This window comes from Varroa jacobsoni, unplaced genomic scaffold (assembly GCF_002532875.2).
Source record: "Varroa jacobsoni isolate VJ856 unplaced genomic scaffold, vjacob_1.0 scaffold_61, whole genome shotgun sequence".
In the NCBI taxonomy this organism is placed as follows: domain Eukaryota; kingdom Metazoa; phylum Arthropoda; class Arachnida; order Mesostigmata; family Varroidae; genus Varroa; species Varroa jacobsoni.
Window position 1 is genome coordinate 300194 of NW_019212963.1, and position 17890 is coordinate 318083.

Genomic DNA, 17890 nt, shown 5'->3' on the forward strand with positions numbered 1-17890 from the left:
AGATCTTCCGACTGAGATTTCAAATCATATTGTTCATCGAAGGCCTGTGTATGAGGGGCATTATATAAGATGAGGCGCTTACTCCGAAATCATGTAACTCCAATTTTGCTCACTTCGAATCTAAACTTTTGGTTAAAACAATTGACTCCTCTGCAAAGTCACGATGGTAATGAATAGCCAGTAACTTTTGAGAAGACGCTGAGAGACCTCGGCTTTTACAAGAAATGCTACTACTACTACTCTTCCAGGAATAAATAATGCTAGAAAATGATAAGTGCTACTTTCTTTGCAAGTTATTCCTTCCGGTGCTATGATTTATACACATTACAATCTTCCGCCAAACTGTGAGGTTGTTATCTGTGCCTTGCCATTGTACAAACGTAAAAGTTGACTAAAAATATTAGAAAACTATAGAAATCAAATCGCAGATGCATTCATTGTTCGCCCACTAGCAATAAGCCTATTGGTAGTTAAATGTATGCTAGCTTTGTGCCATTTGTATATTCGTTCACGGGGCATTAAAGTTCACGTAAAAAATACCCCTAGCATCACTGCTTGTGATACATTTGTCTAACTAGCTGTTATGTGAAAAATGTATGCTCTCGTTCTACTGTTTAAGCTGAACGTAATGTCTAAAACTAACCCGCATACCTAAGACAAAAACACATTCGTCTTCATTGTTACCTGACCAGTACTTCATTTACTACGGATTTCCTGTTATTATCGATGCTTTTGTTGTTGGTGTTGTCATGTATATATTAATATCGTTATTTTTGTTTCCCTTTTCAGCTTGTCATTAATTATACTACTATTATTCATTAGATCACTAATGTTATCTATAATCACTCAGTTCTGCTATACATGCGGACGGTACGTCGATGGTTCCTATCGATGATTTTGTAGATAGGATCCTGTGGGCACTCGTTCAATATGCTAAGCCCACCAAGGGCAAAACCACATTCATACTGTCATTCGTACTGAAGTTTCTGATCAGTTCAACTGCTTCGTAAGGCAACAAATACACCATGGCCTGTTTCTCCTTTCTCAGTATCCCTTGATGTATTATAGTCATACACGTTTGTTAGATGTTCGACCACATGTGGGACAGAAATGGAAATACGCCCAACTCAGCATCCGGGGAGCCTAGATAGGTCGATCAGCACCGATTGCGTTTTAGCGGACCTGAACAGAAGGTACTGACGCTAGCTGAAACGGTACAGCATATTGATGGGAACAGAGTATAGCATGTCGTAAATAACTTGAAATGAAATTGGTCTCGTAGACTATGTGGATACTTTAATGGGGATTTCGATGACGCCTAACGGCTCTCGATAAGCCTCTTTGCCATCACAGCCGCAGAAAAGGTTCTATCGCGTTGCCATCGCGTATCAAATGGCATACTCCTTCTTGTTCTGAGTATGTTTTAGTAGCGAGCAATCTACCACAGATAGCCGATCTCATGTCTGCGGCGGCGTCGTCCATCAATTTAAGATGAGCGACAGCTGTTAATAACTCACAAGTCAGTCTCCAATATTAATAAACAATGAGCAAAGTTTATATCGTTAATTACACTAGCGTCAACATTTGCTTTCTAATCACTGTTCCTAGGCAGCTCAAGCACTGGCGTTTGTCAGCCATCCGCAAACTTTGCCTAACTTCCAACGTATGTGTACCTATTATTAACTACTTATTGCAGTTGTAACTTTACCGCTAGTGTGAACTGATAATAACTAATCATACGATCATATTATGCCATTTTAACACAGTTAACAGATGCTCATTCCTTATGAGTTTCCCTATATACGGCACTCTCCTATGTTCTCTTAATGTTGTTGTTGTTGTTGTTGTTGTTGTGATTTCTGCTTAACGGTGTTATTTGTCAACTCTTTCGAACTCGTGTCACCTGCGCGTGAACGTACGACCCACACAGCTTCCCAACGCATTTCTTTTGAAGGAAATAGCACCTCTGCTTCACACGATGTATTTATATGCTGAATCATTACCGAATAAAAAATAATCGGGCCACGTTAGATTTCTGGTTTGATGCCGGGCGCCTCAGATCCGCGTTTGATTATCAAGCATAGTACCAAACAGTCGTGTCATCGGCGTACGTCTAACAAATACGACACACAACACACATACGGTAGCACGTTTCGAGAAAACATCGAAATGCTATAGTACAAAGTGTACTAACAAGCAAGGTAATGATTTCATTGAGAAAGAGATGTATAGCTTGAATTGGCGTTCGGAGTACACAGTTTATCTCGCTCTTTGTCTAATGTCTCTAGTAGTAATGAACCGTTCAGGGTCCAACAGGGCAGTTATACAAAAGGCTATATATATTCGTTATATAGTATATTGCATGAATTAATGAATGAATAGAGCCTCTCTTCGGTTGTTCAAGCCGATCACGATTTTCAAGGTAAACGAAATGTCGGGCGCGAATACATGTCGAACCCATATGCTGACCCACATACGCAATGACCCGGACCCTGCACAGTGGCATCATGTGAAGTGAGTGGCAACTTCAGCAATGTTGCATTCAGCTCCAAACTAATCATGCGCCAACAAGAAACGACCAGTTCGATGAAGGCTGCTATTGAATATATATTCTAATAGTAACGAGATTTTAGTAAATGATTCCAATGATATGATAATAATATTAGGCACCCGACATGGCTCAACGCTAGGTGCAACTATCTGCTTAAAAAGATCGCACTTAACCATCGACGATATCCTATTTAGGTTTTCATGCGAACGGGCAGGCGGAGTTCCGTTTCGAAATTGTGCATCCGTTCAAAATTCACTCCATCTTCTTGCACAGTATAAATTGTCGGCTAGTGAGCACCGACAGTCGTCATGTCCGCTCGTTCAGTTGAAACAAGTTCTCAGTAAGATTCACTCAAAATATCTCCGGTCTTTCGTTATCTACGCTGCAAAGCTAAAATTATTCGAAACTTGATTATATGCCAGTACTCAAACGGTCAGCATGGCTGTGGCGTTTAAGATTTCGTAACCTTTCAAGGTCCTTTTGGGCGTTTGCTGGGACGGTCCGTTTGGCATTTGGCGATCGGGTGCCATTTGTTGGTGCGAAGTTCCAAGTTAATGGTGAGTCGCCATAAAACCTATTGCATTATTATTGCATTAGTATTACATCTTGCAACGTTAAGACTATGCGAAACTAGAGCCTCGTTCGTCTTCCCGCTTCAAAGATTGGGAAAGTATGCAGTTTCCTTGTAAAGATTATGACAGTATTAGTAGTATTAACGCCTCGTCAGTGTCATATTTTGTGTTCCCATAGCGTTTAGCTGTCCGCCGGGTCCTCCTCGGCCTTGTAAGCCCTGCTCAATGTTGATATACTGCCGCACAAGGCGTGAGATTTCGTGAGCTTGCTCAGTTTGAATCCGCGTGATTTTCTGCTGCATTAGATTGCCGCACTTCATATCCAAAAACAGGGTTCCATCCTCCGCTTGAACTTTTCGGGTCGAGATCACCTCCGAAAATGGCTGCATCCAAACAGTATTCTGCATCGCATGCCGAAAACAGAGAAAAAGTAAGTGTTAGTTAAGTTTTTAAGTTAGAAAAAAAAAAAAAGGACATAGCAACAGAACTATGAATGCATCCCAAACGGATCCAGAAATGAACGTCAACGAGACTCACACGTTGCAATGGGCAAAAATAATAGAAATAATAGACCGTGTTCGTGTGAGGTTTTTGTGCCTACTTTCCATGTTTTTGTTAGTTAGACCATTCGTCAAAGCAGGTACAAAGTTCCAGGCGCAAAGGTGCTTACATGCGTCTGCACATCGAGAAAATGGATACCCTCACGGTTGAGGGCTAGTACTTGCTCGTTAGCTGTATTCTCACTGCGCATCCACTTCACATTGAAGAAGCATGAACCGAACAATGGCCATTGTTGTAGTATAGCGAGGCATTCGGCCTAGAAATAATCATAACCCAGAGATAGCACAAATAAACACTGCTTAAACCTATGGCAATCAACTCATTGTGATGAAGATCTATAATCGTCGTATAGTACACATCTGTTCATTTAAAGCTCTATAGAATCGCCTCTCATTACGTAGAGCCTACCTTAGCTTCAGTTGTTGTGGCCGTGAGGGCCTGGGGCCAATGCTGCTGAACGGACTCAACCCATTGTGGTGGCTTGATGTCCTTCATTGGCAGTACAGGCTTCGGCAGGAGATACTTAACTTCATCTCTGAGAAACAACAAAGAACAACACCGCGATGTAGAAACAAGTCTAATCTCTAATAACGATCCATTCTCTGGCCAGCAAGCCTTTACTTCAGCTCGATTTAGACAGGCTTTGCTAGAATTAGTCAACCTGTACAGTGGGCTGCTGGGTCAATAAGTTGTTTGATCCCAGATCACTAGGGAGAAATGGCGAATAGCAGTTTTCCGTTTAATAGAAACACTTTTAGCCAATGCTCGGTCTAATTTGAGTAATTTCCAAAAGGAATGAATCACGTACTTTGTCGGCGTATGTTGCATGTTGGCCGCACGATGTAACAGCGCGGCAATTCGGGCGATGTCTTGAACGGCGCCTTCAGGTAACTCATCGCCCTCAGTAACGAGTAGAAGACCTTCTAGGTAATCTGGTGCGACCTGGTTGAAGATTACCTCGATGTAAAGTTGATTGTCGAGTCTAAAAAAAAGAAATTGTTCAGTAATATAGCGTGAGCGTCATGGATACGAGGCTGAATTTGAATGTATGAAACGGGCAAGTCTCAAAGATAAATGTTGTTTCTGTACGGAGATCAACTCACATCCGGGTAGCGGATGAACTGTGTATTTATACATGGTTTTTATGCATGGTCTATTTGTACAAAATCGTGAATGCGAACGATAAATTTTCCAGTTACATTTTCAAGCCCGAATTCGGGTTTATAAAACAGAGATTTTCGTTCTTTTCAACCTACATATAGACAATCGATAGAATAACTATTTCTATCAGTGGTACCCTTTGTCGGTGACGTGAACCTACCTCAGATTATAATACCAGACGGAACGGCAGAAGATTAAGTAGAAGACGTGATCATTCTTTAGCAGTTCCGTGGTAACGTCCAGAATGTACTCATCACGACTCAGTGGCATCGTGAATGGATCTGATATCAACAGGACGTCATTTCAACACCGTTATTATTAGAATGATAAAGGGCGCATCATTGCTTGCTACTAGAATTGGGGTTCTAACGTATACGTGCAACATTTGTCCGGACGTACTAGATGTGCAGCTATCGAGCAATGATTTATGCTGCGAGATCTGAACCTGTCCATATTCCCGGTACGGCGATTAAATACGTTGCACTTACCGCCTTCTACAATACAGTACAACGAGAATTCTTCCATCTCAAGGGGATCTGTAACACCGAGCACGGAACAGATGTCTTCAATAATATCGTCAACAACTGTTGTCGATCTCGTGTTAATAACCCTTTCTGTGCCACCTGGCAGGCGGTACATCTGACGCTTCGAGTTTCGCCCAGCCGAAATCGCAGCGATTTCTTCAATTGAAGGGACATTCTTGCGGCCTCCGTAGCGGAACGTCTTGCGCAGATTATGCAGGCACACCTACACAGGCGTTACACACAGTAGACCAGTTTATTCGTTACGGTACTGAATAATAACAATAACAATAGCAGCACCCTTCTTCCGCCCATGTCGCTTCCTAACCCGTATCTAGCCAGAGTTATAACTATAACATTTTACTAGCTGATTTACTTTGTGAACCCTTCTAATCTAACGTCTAGAGTTTAAACTGAACAGTTAACCGAAGTTTCTCATATTCATCGTACCATCGCTGTTCCATGGAACGCTCGTCGATTATCAAACGCGGCGGTCTCGAGGAAATGGAAAAGATACGGTCGAAGGTTATCACTGCAATCGAAATACGCGGTCACTATGGATAGCAGTCGCCAGCCCTTCTGGCATGAATCAAGCTTCGAGCTTTTGTTCGAGGTGCATTGTTTGATGAGCTGGCAGTAAACTTCGTCATGGAGCATGGGGTACTTGTGCAACGTGCTAAGTATCGAATACACGCAGTCTACCTCGAGAAGGCCTTTCGCCATCGGGTAATCGCCCATGTAACGCATAATTTGTATGAAACAGTCTACGGCCACCTGCATGGAGTTTAACTTCAGATGTAAGTCTATACATATATAACGTCTATAAATAAAATTTTATAATAAGATATATTCCGGTATAATAGGGTAGACGTTAGTTTTCCTTTCATCTACGTAGAAAAAAAATCTTCGGCTATTCTATTAATATATCGTATAATTGAATACTAATGTTTGTTACCTTGTTCAATTCGACTGACTCTAAGGGCAAAAGGGATTTGTGGAGTGGCGATTTGCTGAACTTGACAAGTTCCGTAAGCTCGCTCCATGTCCAATCCGAGTCCTCCTCTGCTTTCTTTTTGCTCTTTTTCTTGCCCTAAAGATATAACAGGATGACGAAGCATTCTAATTATGGACAGAACTTCACAGGAAGTTTAGTTCAATAGATATAAAAACTTCAGCTCACAGATTACACACGTTTTCTTAGGGAAAGTAGCTCCAGCAGCTTCAGTCCAAATATATCTGCAATTACGAATAGATCTTACCTGTTTATTTTGTTGTTTGAGCAACTCCAGCATCTTGATACTGCCTCGAATCGAATGATTTTCACGGTCTCTCAGGACGTCGTATTTCTCCAAACTCTCACGGAAGTTGAACACAGCGAACTGCAGCATTGAGAATTTTCCATTTGGTTCCAACGGCCCAGCGATAGGGGAACCTAGTCCACCCGGCCCGCCTGCATTAAGGTCACCTACCACGTCGAATTCGTTATCAGACCCGATGTGTTCATGAAGCGGGTCAATGCCGTTTGGCTCGGTTAGTGGAGATCTCTTGGGTAAGTTCTGGTGCTCGCTACGCTCGATTCGTCTCACTTCCCTCGATGTTGGGGTTCGGGTTTCATCCTGAAAGAAGAACGAGATTAATACGCAGTATGATAATTGAGAACCTAGGTTATGAGGGATCTGCTCCAGGTCATACAGTTGGAGCAAGAGAACGTGCGTAAATATTAACGGATTGAGAAAAATATACACTTTTCGCAATGCTACTAAAAAAAGCCCTATTTAGAAATCAAATGGGTGTCAGGGGTTGAACTCCACTTATCAATTCCAGTCCGCTTGTGTAATAGGTGCTCTCGTACCGAAGACAACTTCAAAAGATCTTCATTCGAATCCTTTTGTAACTTCGATGAACGATTATCTCTGTGACTTTTCTTCTGATCGAATTCGATTTGCGCAATCAATTTTAAAGAGCGCGGCAGCCGCAGTCGACACCAGAATAGGCACATGGCGGAACACTGTGACACTGACTAGTCTTGCGTCGCGCAGCTATCGATTGTTTCAAAAGAAATTTTCATCTGTTTTCACAGCACTGAATCCTTTGGTTCAAACTTTGCCTATAACGAACTACTCAGCTAGACGAAGTAGGCAAGCGTCGCCCTGTAATGTTTGAGGTGTAGGTGACGGGCAAACAGATTGCCCCGCATATTATGCATATGTAAAACTTGCAGCGCCTCGCATAGAGGCTTATGTGAAACTCTAAAATACTACTTATTTCCGGTCATATTCATTGATAAACCAGCAGTAACAATAAGTTTCAAGTTGGAATGACAATAAGAGACGCATAACAGTGATGCTTGCTAACACGCTTTCGACGGACACTATTTAAAAGCTCGTAGTGTTTGTTACTTTCGATTGACTAGTGTCAAACGTGGATTGAGCAACCTACGTTTGGGCTGTAAAATGAGATTTAGCCCGCTGTTAGTCCGTCCGAGAAGAGCTTACCGTAAAACGTATCCTATTTGAAAAGATAGCAACACTGGATCACCTCTGAATAGGAGAGTCCTCATTTTTTGGCCAGCACTCATCGATTGTTGAATTGAGATTAGCAAATGACTCTAGAAGATTTGCGACGGTTTTGAAGCTCGATCAGTTTATGGTATAACTGTGAACGTGAGTAGATTAGTAGTTACAGCTTGATAGCAATAAGATAGTACTAGCGGTTGGCGACCACGTAGATGGCTTACTACTGGTTCTAGCGGCTCATTCTGCGTGTTCTAAAAGATATCCAGATTCATAGGTGGCAATCAATTACGTTAAAACAACAGCTACGGTCTTCACTGAACTGTGTCTGATACAAATAAACGTGAGCTATATATTAGTTATACTTGTCGTCGACCGGTTCGAATTTACGATTTTATTCTGATTCAACGCAGTCATAAGTAGGTTGGAGAAACCCCAGACTAGTCCGGATCTATAAATCCTTAATACTATACTTGCAACAAGTGACACCGAAGACTTGTTTTGCGAACAAGGTGAAGATGTTAAAGGTCCCAAGAAACCTGGCGCATGTTGAAGTTCGTTCGAGTACTATAATTAGTGTTTACGTGACGCATATGATGGGACATTGTGTTCTCGTTCTGAGTGACGTAAAAAATATGATTGAGGAAATTAGCTACCTTACATTTACATGTCAGAGGAACATGTCTACTGGAAGACAGCCCCGTGGCAATTCTTCAGGAGCATTTGCATTACTAAGAACACGAATAATAACAGTTTTAGATACGGTTACGTTAAGTGGAAGAGATTAATAAGTAGCACTAGCATTATTCAAACAGACTCGAGTATATAGGTACCCATTTCAATAAGGCGGATCTTATCAAGTTAACGCAGTCAGCCTCCTCCAACATGCTGATTAGCAGAGCTGTCTGGCCGGGGCGTCTGCTGCATTCTGCCGCGGAAATAATAACGGTAATTGCCAAAATCCAAATAGCATGCTTCGGACAACCTCTAGCGTAGAAATTTTACTCAAATCTCTTGTGCACGCCACCGAAGTCTCCATTTGAATATTAACGACCTCGGTCATAGTTTTGGCTGTGTTGCAGGGACAAAGCAAGCATGATTTGAACCACTTCAACATTATCCTGTTTCATAAACAAACTAACAAATGGCAGGAACTATTGGCGCGCATATACACATCGACAGTCCTGTCATAATTAGAGTGCCACAACATAAAAAAAGGTCAGTATTGTCGACGTCCCGAGGCAGTCCGGTGCTTTGTGGTTGCGTCCATTGACAGGACTACAAGTAGTTATGAAATTTCTAAAGCGTTTTACAAAAAGCATATTTCATGTGCACAACCTACCCATCTTAGGGCGGTTGGGAACACATTCGCTCAGATAATGAAATTAGGTCCAGTAACTTTTTGAGCGAAACTCGCAAACACAGTTAGGCTTGAGTTGTAGCTAGCCAGCACCGCGTTGATGGCGACGGTAGTGTTTAACCGCTTATCGAGTTGTTCTCAGGAAAAAAAAACTTATTTGGAGGACCCTTTGCCACCAGCTGTATAGCAATGTAATATCCTAGGACAAAAGTGAACAGTGGCCTTTGTTCATATCTTGATTTCTCTTATTAAAAAGTCTCGTCTGGTCACTTTCCAAGCCCCTCTCTATATATAAAGCGAAACATAACACAGCCCAAACCAAAAAGCTGAGGGTAAACAGGGAAATGTCATCGGGTATTTTTACCCTTGTCGCTGCAGCCAGGGGCTTGTTCGGTTTTGGTTTTTTTTTTTTCGGTTTTTTAAAAGAAAACCATCTCAGTCGACGGTTAAGGGTCTGTTTGCGAATACGCTGTAGTTTGTGCTAGGAATAGATTGAGTGGGGTGACTCTCCTATGCTCTGTATGTTGGACCCACAACTCCTCAGAACCTTCAACCGGTGCCAAATAGCCGTCAGCGACACGCCGCATACAAGCCTTTGGTTAAGTAAAGATCCTCTATGTGTTCGAGGTGTAGTCGCGTAACCGCGTTCTTATCTTCGAGTGTTTCAGTGTCTTGGTTACCGGCTATTTGCTGGAAACGGTTTGGTGGCTGCGGTGGTAATGACTCTCCTTTTGGCTATGGAGGGTGAGACCCTAGAACGATCGGCTGGCAGTTACGCGTTACCTTCATCGAGCCTGACTCCTGTCTGACCATCCGTGAGCCAGGCTAAAACTGATTAAGAAGTGTGCAACTCGTCTTCCACACCCCCGCTGCTCCGCTAGTCATGGCGTTTGCAATTTCGCCCTATCTTAGAGCCGTTACTCCTTCACTTCGTTCGCTAGTGGTCCCTTTCACCATGCTACAGGCAGTTGGAATTTGGTAAGATAACGTTCTACCGCAGAAGTACCACGGATAAGGGCTACGGGAAACATGGACTTTTCAAAGTCCAAACCGAAGGGGATCAATTTTATATCGACAGCCGCGTATAAGCCCAAGGGACAAGATGGATGTTCGCTTTGGGTTTCTTTCGGTTTCGTTACAGAAGCTGCTTTAGGCTTAGCTTATGCTATGTAGCTTCCCCGAAGGGAAGCAACGCATCGTTTTTGGTTTATGAACTTGCGTCGTCTATAGGTCGCCTGAGTCTGTGTGGATAGTACGAATAAGCTGAGAAAGTTGAGGGTTCTCATAGTCCTGTTGCCTTTGATAGTCTGATGTTGTGTCGCCAATATTCCCATGCGATGCTGAGGAGGGAATATTGCAGCAGAACTCCAAAATGGCTGCCGTGTAGAGAAATGTAGCGTGTGCTGTTTTCGACAACGAAGCAGTCGATGGAGGATACACAATTATTATTAGGTAGAAGTTGTTTAAAAACAAATTATAAATATATCCAACGTAGGACACGGGTACGACCTAAGTGAGAATCGTTTGTCGTCCAATTCGTCTGCGTCTCTTTTGCTTCTTCTATCTCGATCAATTATCACTCTCGTAAGATCGCTCACGTGTTACCGCCAAATGTGTTCGTACAACTAAACTATTACATATATATATATATATATAGTAGTCAATGGATATGTAGCATTAGAATCATTCTTAGAAAAGCAAATTTACTTATTTCGTCAATAATAAAAAGGCAATAATACTTTTTAGAGTTTTTGATAAGTAGCGTATGAATAGCATTATAAACCCACCTTATTATGCTCGGCATGTGACCAGGAATGGTGCATTGCTGCCATATCATGACCGTTGCGGGTTTGAAGTGGCCCCACGTATTCAATAGGAAACAGACCAGTATCGCCAGTATCCAATGCGCCGAATAGCCAGCCTGAAGTTATTAACAGTTTAATTTAGAACATATTAATAAATATCAATAAATAAAAAACTGAAATCGCTCGAAGAAGTCTGGCTAGAAACCGATGATAGAAATAGGATTGTAGAAACTGGTTATTATCTCAACCGATGAAAAGTAGCACCATACTCTGCTGAGCTCGTTAGTAATGAACCGCTGAAACCTGTTGGCATATACAACATATATATATATATATATATCGCCTCTCGACTGTAGCTGTTTTCATCACTCACCTTTGGGAACATTGACATGGCTCGCAGGCTTATGCAGTAAGCGGATGATATCTCCTCGACGAAAACTGAGCAGACTGTTTTCTGAGGTCACATAATCTGCCAGCGCCCGTACGAATTCACTGCCCCCACCCTCACGAAGCGCTTCACGAACAAATCTCTCGACAATCGAATGAATGTGTGGCGCTTTCGGCGAGTACAACGTCATCAACCCCCCATCGCGTAGCAGTAATTGCACGGTTGAAACCCGGGCCAAACTCACGTCTACGACATTATCGAATGCAATGGTGTCAAGGACCCGGAGATACTCACGTCCGTTAGACGCATCTCGGTCACGTCGTAGTAGTCGCAGGCCGGAATGGGACACTCCAAGCAGTTCGGGTAAATGGTTTCCTGACCGGTTTTGTCGCTGTCCTGCAGCACCTGTTGATACGGGAAAGATCCGGGCAAAGTAGTTCGGGAATTTACGGCACTGTTCGATGATGGCCTTTTTTACGTGAGGCTTGTGTGCTGCCGCAGCATTTACGTTACTTTCCGTTACGCCGAACTCCGACAAAAGGGAGCGAAGCTGGCAGATTTCCGACAGCGTCAAACGAATCGTGGTGCCCGCTATCACCTCGCGAACGACTTGTGCGAATATCAGATGTGTGGCTTTGGGATCGTTCAATGTCTCGGCTGGCGAAAAAACCTCTTTGCGGATACGAAGTTCCCAACGTGTATTTGTATACATCAGGAACGAAGTCTGTGGCAGAGGAAAGAGCTTGGTTTGTGTCTGCGGCTGTTGGACTGGAGGACGGTTACTTCGCTCGATCAGAGGTGTCGAGGTTTCCTTGACGTCTTCATCTAAAAGTGTACCAATATAAGTAGAATTATTATCACTAGACATCACTAAGACATTGAAAGTTGAATATTGTATGGGTTTAGCTGTGTAAAACTCACATTGCACATCGCTTACATGACTCTTTTAAGAAGTGCATACATATTGGGAAACTCAAGCCTTACATTCGGACGTCTGCTTTTTCTCGCCCCCTGGCGGCGGTGGAGGAGGGCCAAGTTGGTTCCTTTGATTTTTCTTATTTTGCGCTAATACCGGTGAATCTGGATCGCTGTTATCGTCGTATCTAAGAAAAAAAAAAAAAAAAAAAACAAACAGGAGTTTACCAGCGTTACTTAGAGTGACTGCTACGATTATCTTGTACTATTTTAAGGTCCATGCATTTACGAGGCTCATCAAAATGAGACTTTGACATAAAGTCCGCTCTGGGGGGTAATAGAAAAGGAGGAACGGATATTTAGCTTACCCATATGACTTGCCAGAGCTATTGGTCGATGCCTGTTCTCCATTTCCAATAGGATGTATCCCGCGTTCATTGATCTGCTGCGACACTCGTTCCATTTTTTTAATTTTATTTTTCACAAGATTATCAACATGGAAACTTTCCGCATCTGATTCGGTACCAGCTCCCGCTGCCGATGTTCTCGGCTGGGCTCGGCCATCGGTCCATTTATGACCTTGATTATCAGACCAACCTTGTAACTGACGTTCAAGAGCGTTTTTCCGCTCATCGTTGAGCTGTTTGAAAGCGGATACGGCTGAACCAGGACTGCCCTTTGCCGACGAGCTTTTCGAGCGGACTGAATGATCAATAGTCAGTTGTTCGAGTTTCGATTTCATCTCATTACTAATACGAATTTTCCCGATCGATCCGGGATCTGGACGGGACCGGCCTTCGAAAGCCTTGATAATATCATCCTTATTGCTAGTACCACTACTCTTCAAAGCGCTGTCACCCGATCCTGTAACATTTATGAATACCGTTTAAAAGGCGGCAATTCAGCTTAATGTTAGCACCTTTATAATGATGCACATTGCATTAAACAACACTGAAGGCTGGATGTAACACGGTCTGGTTCGGTAATACGCATCTTTTTAAGGTGTATCGCATGGTTACTATAACTCCCAAGCAGTGTGTTACGTTGGTTCATATTTTAGCGTAAGTAAGTTAAAATAACGACCAGGAAAAAAAATAAACAATTAAGGAAAAGTAGAAAATGATCAAGACCAACAGCTGCTTGTATGGCTCTCATTCCACAGGTTCGTCGAAGATCTCGCAGATAAGTCCAGCAGCGGGCAAGTTTTTGATCCTATAACTAAAAGAGGTGATTCCGAAAAAATTAAACTTAAAGTGCTAAAAAAATAACTTACTTAAAAATACATAAAACCCCCATCGAAACAGAATATCTAAAGTGTCGCCGAACCTGTTGCAGCATTCATCTGGCTATACGGGTTGCCATGCATGTATTTCTCATCGTCGGACGAGCTGACCTCGATATCGTCATCATCAGGTCCCGCTAAACCAGCGTCCCTCTTGGCTTGCTTTTTAGCCTCACGCTTGAGGCGTTTGAACTCGCTAAATGAAGTAGGTTGACCCGGTGCCGGAATGCAATTGCCCTTATCGTCTCGAGGCGGTGGCCACCGCCACTTTCCGATACGAATCGTCTTGGCCCGGCCATACAGATCAGCAGCCCTCTTCTTCGCGGACGTCGGTGAAAGTGGCGGATCTGGAGGTCCGCTATTACCAGCCTACGGCAACCGCAAGTCGAACGATTACAATAGAAAATTATACTAATAACGCTAACTAATAGGACAATAACCAGTTAGAGTGACTCATTCATTCAGCTCAACAGTTTGAACTGTCATACGTGGAAAATAAAGTCTATGAACTGTGCCCGTAAAACGCTTTCGTTACGTTTTTGTTAACTCGACCCTTAACAGCAATGGAATTAAGTAAACATAAATTTATCTTCATACCTTCATTTTAAGCTCGGAGAGGACGTTCTGAAAATTGCTTTTGTTGCTGCTGCTAGTACTGCTTGAATCACTAGCAGCGCCGCCTTTATCAGAAAATTTTCGCAATTTCCCTATGGGGGCTTGTGTCGGCATTGCAGGCACCGAATGCGTCGAGAGGTCTTGACCAACTCCAGGTGATTGGCTCAGCAGCAGGGGACTCATCAGATTTAAACCTGACGGAAAAAGGCCCTTCTGCAGATTGGCTGGTGCAGATGTCGTCGACTGAATACTTTGAAGTCCCTAAAGGAAGATAAAAAAGAATATGGTAAATGCCATAGCGTCTAATGTCCTAGCTAATATTTCTGTTCGTTGACATAATCGTTGTATCAGTTATGTCAACGAACGTATGTATGGTAGTATTAATCAAAAAACACTGCCGAAGTTTACTTTAAAACGATGACACGTATTACAAACTTAAACAATCTGAAAAATACAAATATATTGTTAGATGTTAGGCGTGATGAGAAATTTTCCAAGAAAACGTATACTGCTAAATCAAATACATATAATTAGATAGAGATTTAATAAGGACTGTTTCAGGTAGTAACATTGTACCTCTTCCGCTGACTGGCCAGGAGAGGAAGTTCCTCCAATGACCGAACTCTGTAGCAGTTGTTGGAGTGCTGCACTTTGCTGCATTAACTGTTGTTGAATTTGAAGATTTTGCTGGACGGCGCTGGCCAAGAAGGCCCGTTGTTGCATCTGCATCATATGCTGCTGCAGCACCTAAAGCATTTCATCATAGATTCGTTAGAAATACACTTAATTTGTTCAATTGAGTGCATTTCAAATGAACTTGATTAGCACCAAACAAGGACTGGGATACTTCAAACGGGTTTGAGAACGACAGGCATACAACGCTGTACATTTTTATGTTGTATTACATGTCAGTAGCCAAAACAAATGCACACGTGAGAACGGTCAACACCTTTGACGTGTTGCGGAGTTATAGGCCCAGTCAAGAATGCTATCTCCACGATACCTACGAACAACTTTGAAAGGATCTTTCAGAATTTAAAATAGCAATGACAAGATGCTACGAAGCAGGGCCAATGGTATTATAACAGTAGATCTATAAAAATACACAAAACAAAAAAGTAAGGGCGTAAGTAATTTTCTGTACAATAACATGTGAAAGATCATAGTATATATATTTAACCATAGATGTTGAAAATCGCTGACTTGGAGACAGATTCAACTGGATCCAAGCCTACCAAGCTAACCTTTGTTAACACACCTAGGCCTATATAGACATCGGAATTCATTAGGCTTCGATGGCCTTCATTATTATTTTTTACCTGTTGCTGTATCAACTGGCTGGCGTCAACTATTGGCACGGTCATTCCTATGCACGTTGAACAGTAGCAAGAAGAAGAAAATTCATAATTTTAGTTAGTCGCTCAAATTATACAATGCAGAGGCGTTAATAAGGACAAATTTCTTTGTGGTTATATATGTAGAAATATTGTATGCTTCCGTATAGTATTTAGGGCTAGGACAAAGGCATTCACGCATAGAAAATAGCACACTTTTTCTTCAACTATCACAAATGCATAAATCTAGCTTTTAAAATAGATTTGGCCATATGAGTATGAACAATTAAAATAAAAATACAAAAAGTTTCTTATGTATTCATTTTGTGCAAGACTATAACTTGTATTTGGTATCAATTTCTCACTTAATGGAACGATACTTCTTTTTAGATAGACTGGTTGGAACTTCTACTAGGACGGTGAGCGTGACGATCAGGACGGACGCCACTACCTATTCTAACTTCGTGTATTCATTAATCGCCCGAATGGAAACGAATACAAATAATCCTAAATTGACTGTGAGACTCGTGGTGATTCAATAGCTGGTGTACGTGCAACAGCGTGATGGTGCAGTGCAATAGCTTGAAGAGTTTAAGTTAGCTCTTCCCACTAGCGGGAAGTTGGTCTAACTTAAAAAGAGAACACAAGGGAGACTGAAAGCAGGACATCTTTCGATTGTCTCCAGTAGAAACATGACGTTTGGCAATGGAAGCTATGTAGCCTACGGAACCTGGTGAGTTTGTTTTGTTTTTACCTGACACGTTATACAGAGGCAGGTTATAAAAGGCAGGATTCGAGCCGTTACTGTTCGACGTTGTAGCGCCGCCTAGGAGGTGATATTAGGGGACGCTTTCTTAGATATAGACATGATGAATATATATGTTTATTTATGCATACAATATAAAATTTAGTTCCTGCGTATATCTGTGGGTGTCAAAACGAACACAGCTGCTGCAAGTGTGAGCTCCTGTTTGAAGTAAGAAATAACTGTTCACAATGAGCCCAAGCGAAAAAGCAGACGTTATACTAATTTTGGCTCTTTATAGTGTACCTAGTGTAGATATGGGATGAAATATTCACAGCTATATATATATATATATGTATATTCATTCTGATTAATGTTTACTGGCTGCGTATATAAATATGTATATACCAACTCGAACATGTACTTATATATTGTCTTCCTATTGCGTTGATTCAAAGCTCACCGTTACTTCCAGGACTTGATGGACCCTGAGTTCGCTGACCAGGTGCTCCAAAGCCAAAGAACGCCGCTGCCCCTGGGTTCAGCCCCGGTAAGCCTTGCACACCTGCTCCAGACATTGCTCCTTGTTGCTCAACTGCTTGCGTTACACCCTTGATGCGAGCGCTCAGTGCGACCGGATCCTGCCACATCATTCCAATTGAGTCCTCGGCAAGCGAGAGGACCTCATCGTCGTCGAAACTGAGCGACGCTGTTTGCACTTCAAGGGGTTGATCCAGTGGCACCAAAGAGCGCTGTAAAGTCGTCGTGGAGTTCGATAATGAAGAGAGTCCAAGCTGTGCAGGTGTCGGCATCGGTGGTGGAGGCGGCGGAGGCGCTGGAAATACGGGGTCGGGAGTCTTTGAGCCTGATTCCACAGCTGTACGGCGAATATGCATAGATAAACAATCAAGTATTAACTAGCTAGCCCATAGAGCATTTGGTATTATTTGAAAAAATTCTGCTAATATGGTACTAAAGTAACTGTTGCGGAAATATACATCGAATTATTACTGCTATTTTAGTTAAATAACGGTTGTGCCAAAAAAATATTCACTGAATAATTTCAATGTAACCATTAATAGTTTAGTATTTTTAATATCATGTTATAAAAAGTAGAAAGATATACATACGATCACTTGTGCTATCCTGATCATCATCCAATATCATTCCTTTGATTTTCCGTGATAGTCGAACCGGATCGCTCATTGCCTCTATAAGAGAATCATCATCGAAGTCTCGCTGACGGCCCTTCAGGCTAGCGGCCAGGGAGCGGGCATCTGATAGTCCATCATCGCCATCAAGTACCGGATTAAACAGTTCATCAAGATACTGATCGAGGTCAGCTGTATGTGATGGAACCTATACCAAAAGAAATATAAAATGATCGAAATATTTCAAATACGGATACGTGTGCGCATACAAATCCTATCGAAATGCGATTCTTTGTTCAAACGACTAAATGGTCTTTTAAAGAAAGGTCACCAATCGACATTAAACCTACTTTAACAACCTAACAACGACGACATAACCGCTATTTCTCTGAAATTAATTATTCACTGCAGTGAAG

At 42.2% G+C, this 17890-nt stretch overlaps 1 protein-coding gene across 3 annotated transcripts in view; it reads right to left on the reverse strand.

Moving 5' to 3' along the window:
• Positions 1-673: 673 nt before the first annotated feature.
• The window catches only part of LOC111261210 (unconventional myosin 10A), a 50227-nt gene continuing 33010 nt past the window's right edge, over positions 674-17890 (reverse strand). For 2 of the 3 annotated variants that reach the window (XM_022834524.2, XM_086968729.1), the window contains 20 exons: positions 17454-17682; positions 16787-17200; positions 16333-16404; positions 15564-15610; positions 14821-14991; positions 14227-14505; positions 13674-13998; positions 12716-13211; positions 12417-12535; positions 11418-12257; positions 11027-11160; positions 6626-6982; positions 6322-6456; positions 5817-6140; positions 5334-5592; positions 5006-5126; positions 4493-4666; positions 4093-4219; positions 3794-3940; positions 674-3524 (listed from right to left, as the gene is read on the reverse strand). In XM_022834524.2, coding sequence (XP_022690259.2) covers positions 3264-3524; positions 3794-3940; positions 4093-4219; positions 4493-4666; positions 5006-5126; positions 5334-5592; positions 5817-6140; positions 6322-6456; positions 6626-6982; positions 11027-11160; positions 11418-12257; positions 12417-12535; positions 12716-13211; positions 13674-13998; positions 14227-14505; positions 14821-14991; positions 15564-15610; positions 16333-16404; positions 16787-17200; positions 17454-17682 — 5031 coding nt within the window. In that variant the 3' untranslated portion in view covers positions 674-3263. The remainder of the gene's footprint in view (positions 3525-3793; positions 3941-4092; positions 4220-4492; positions 4667-5005; positions 5127-5333; positions 5593-5816; positions 6141-6321; positions 6457-6625; positions 6983-11026; positions 11161-11417; positions 12258-12416; positions 12536-12715; positions 13212-13673; positions 13999-14226; positions 14506-14820; positions 14992-15563; positions 15611-16332; positions 16405-16786; positions 17201-17453; positions 17683-17890) is intronic. The other variant, XM_022834530.2, reaches the window with a different exon arrangement.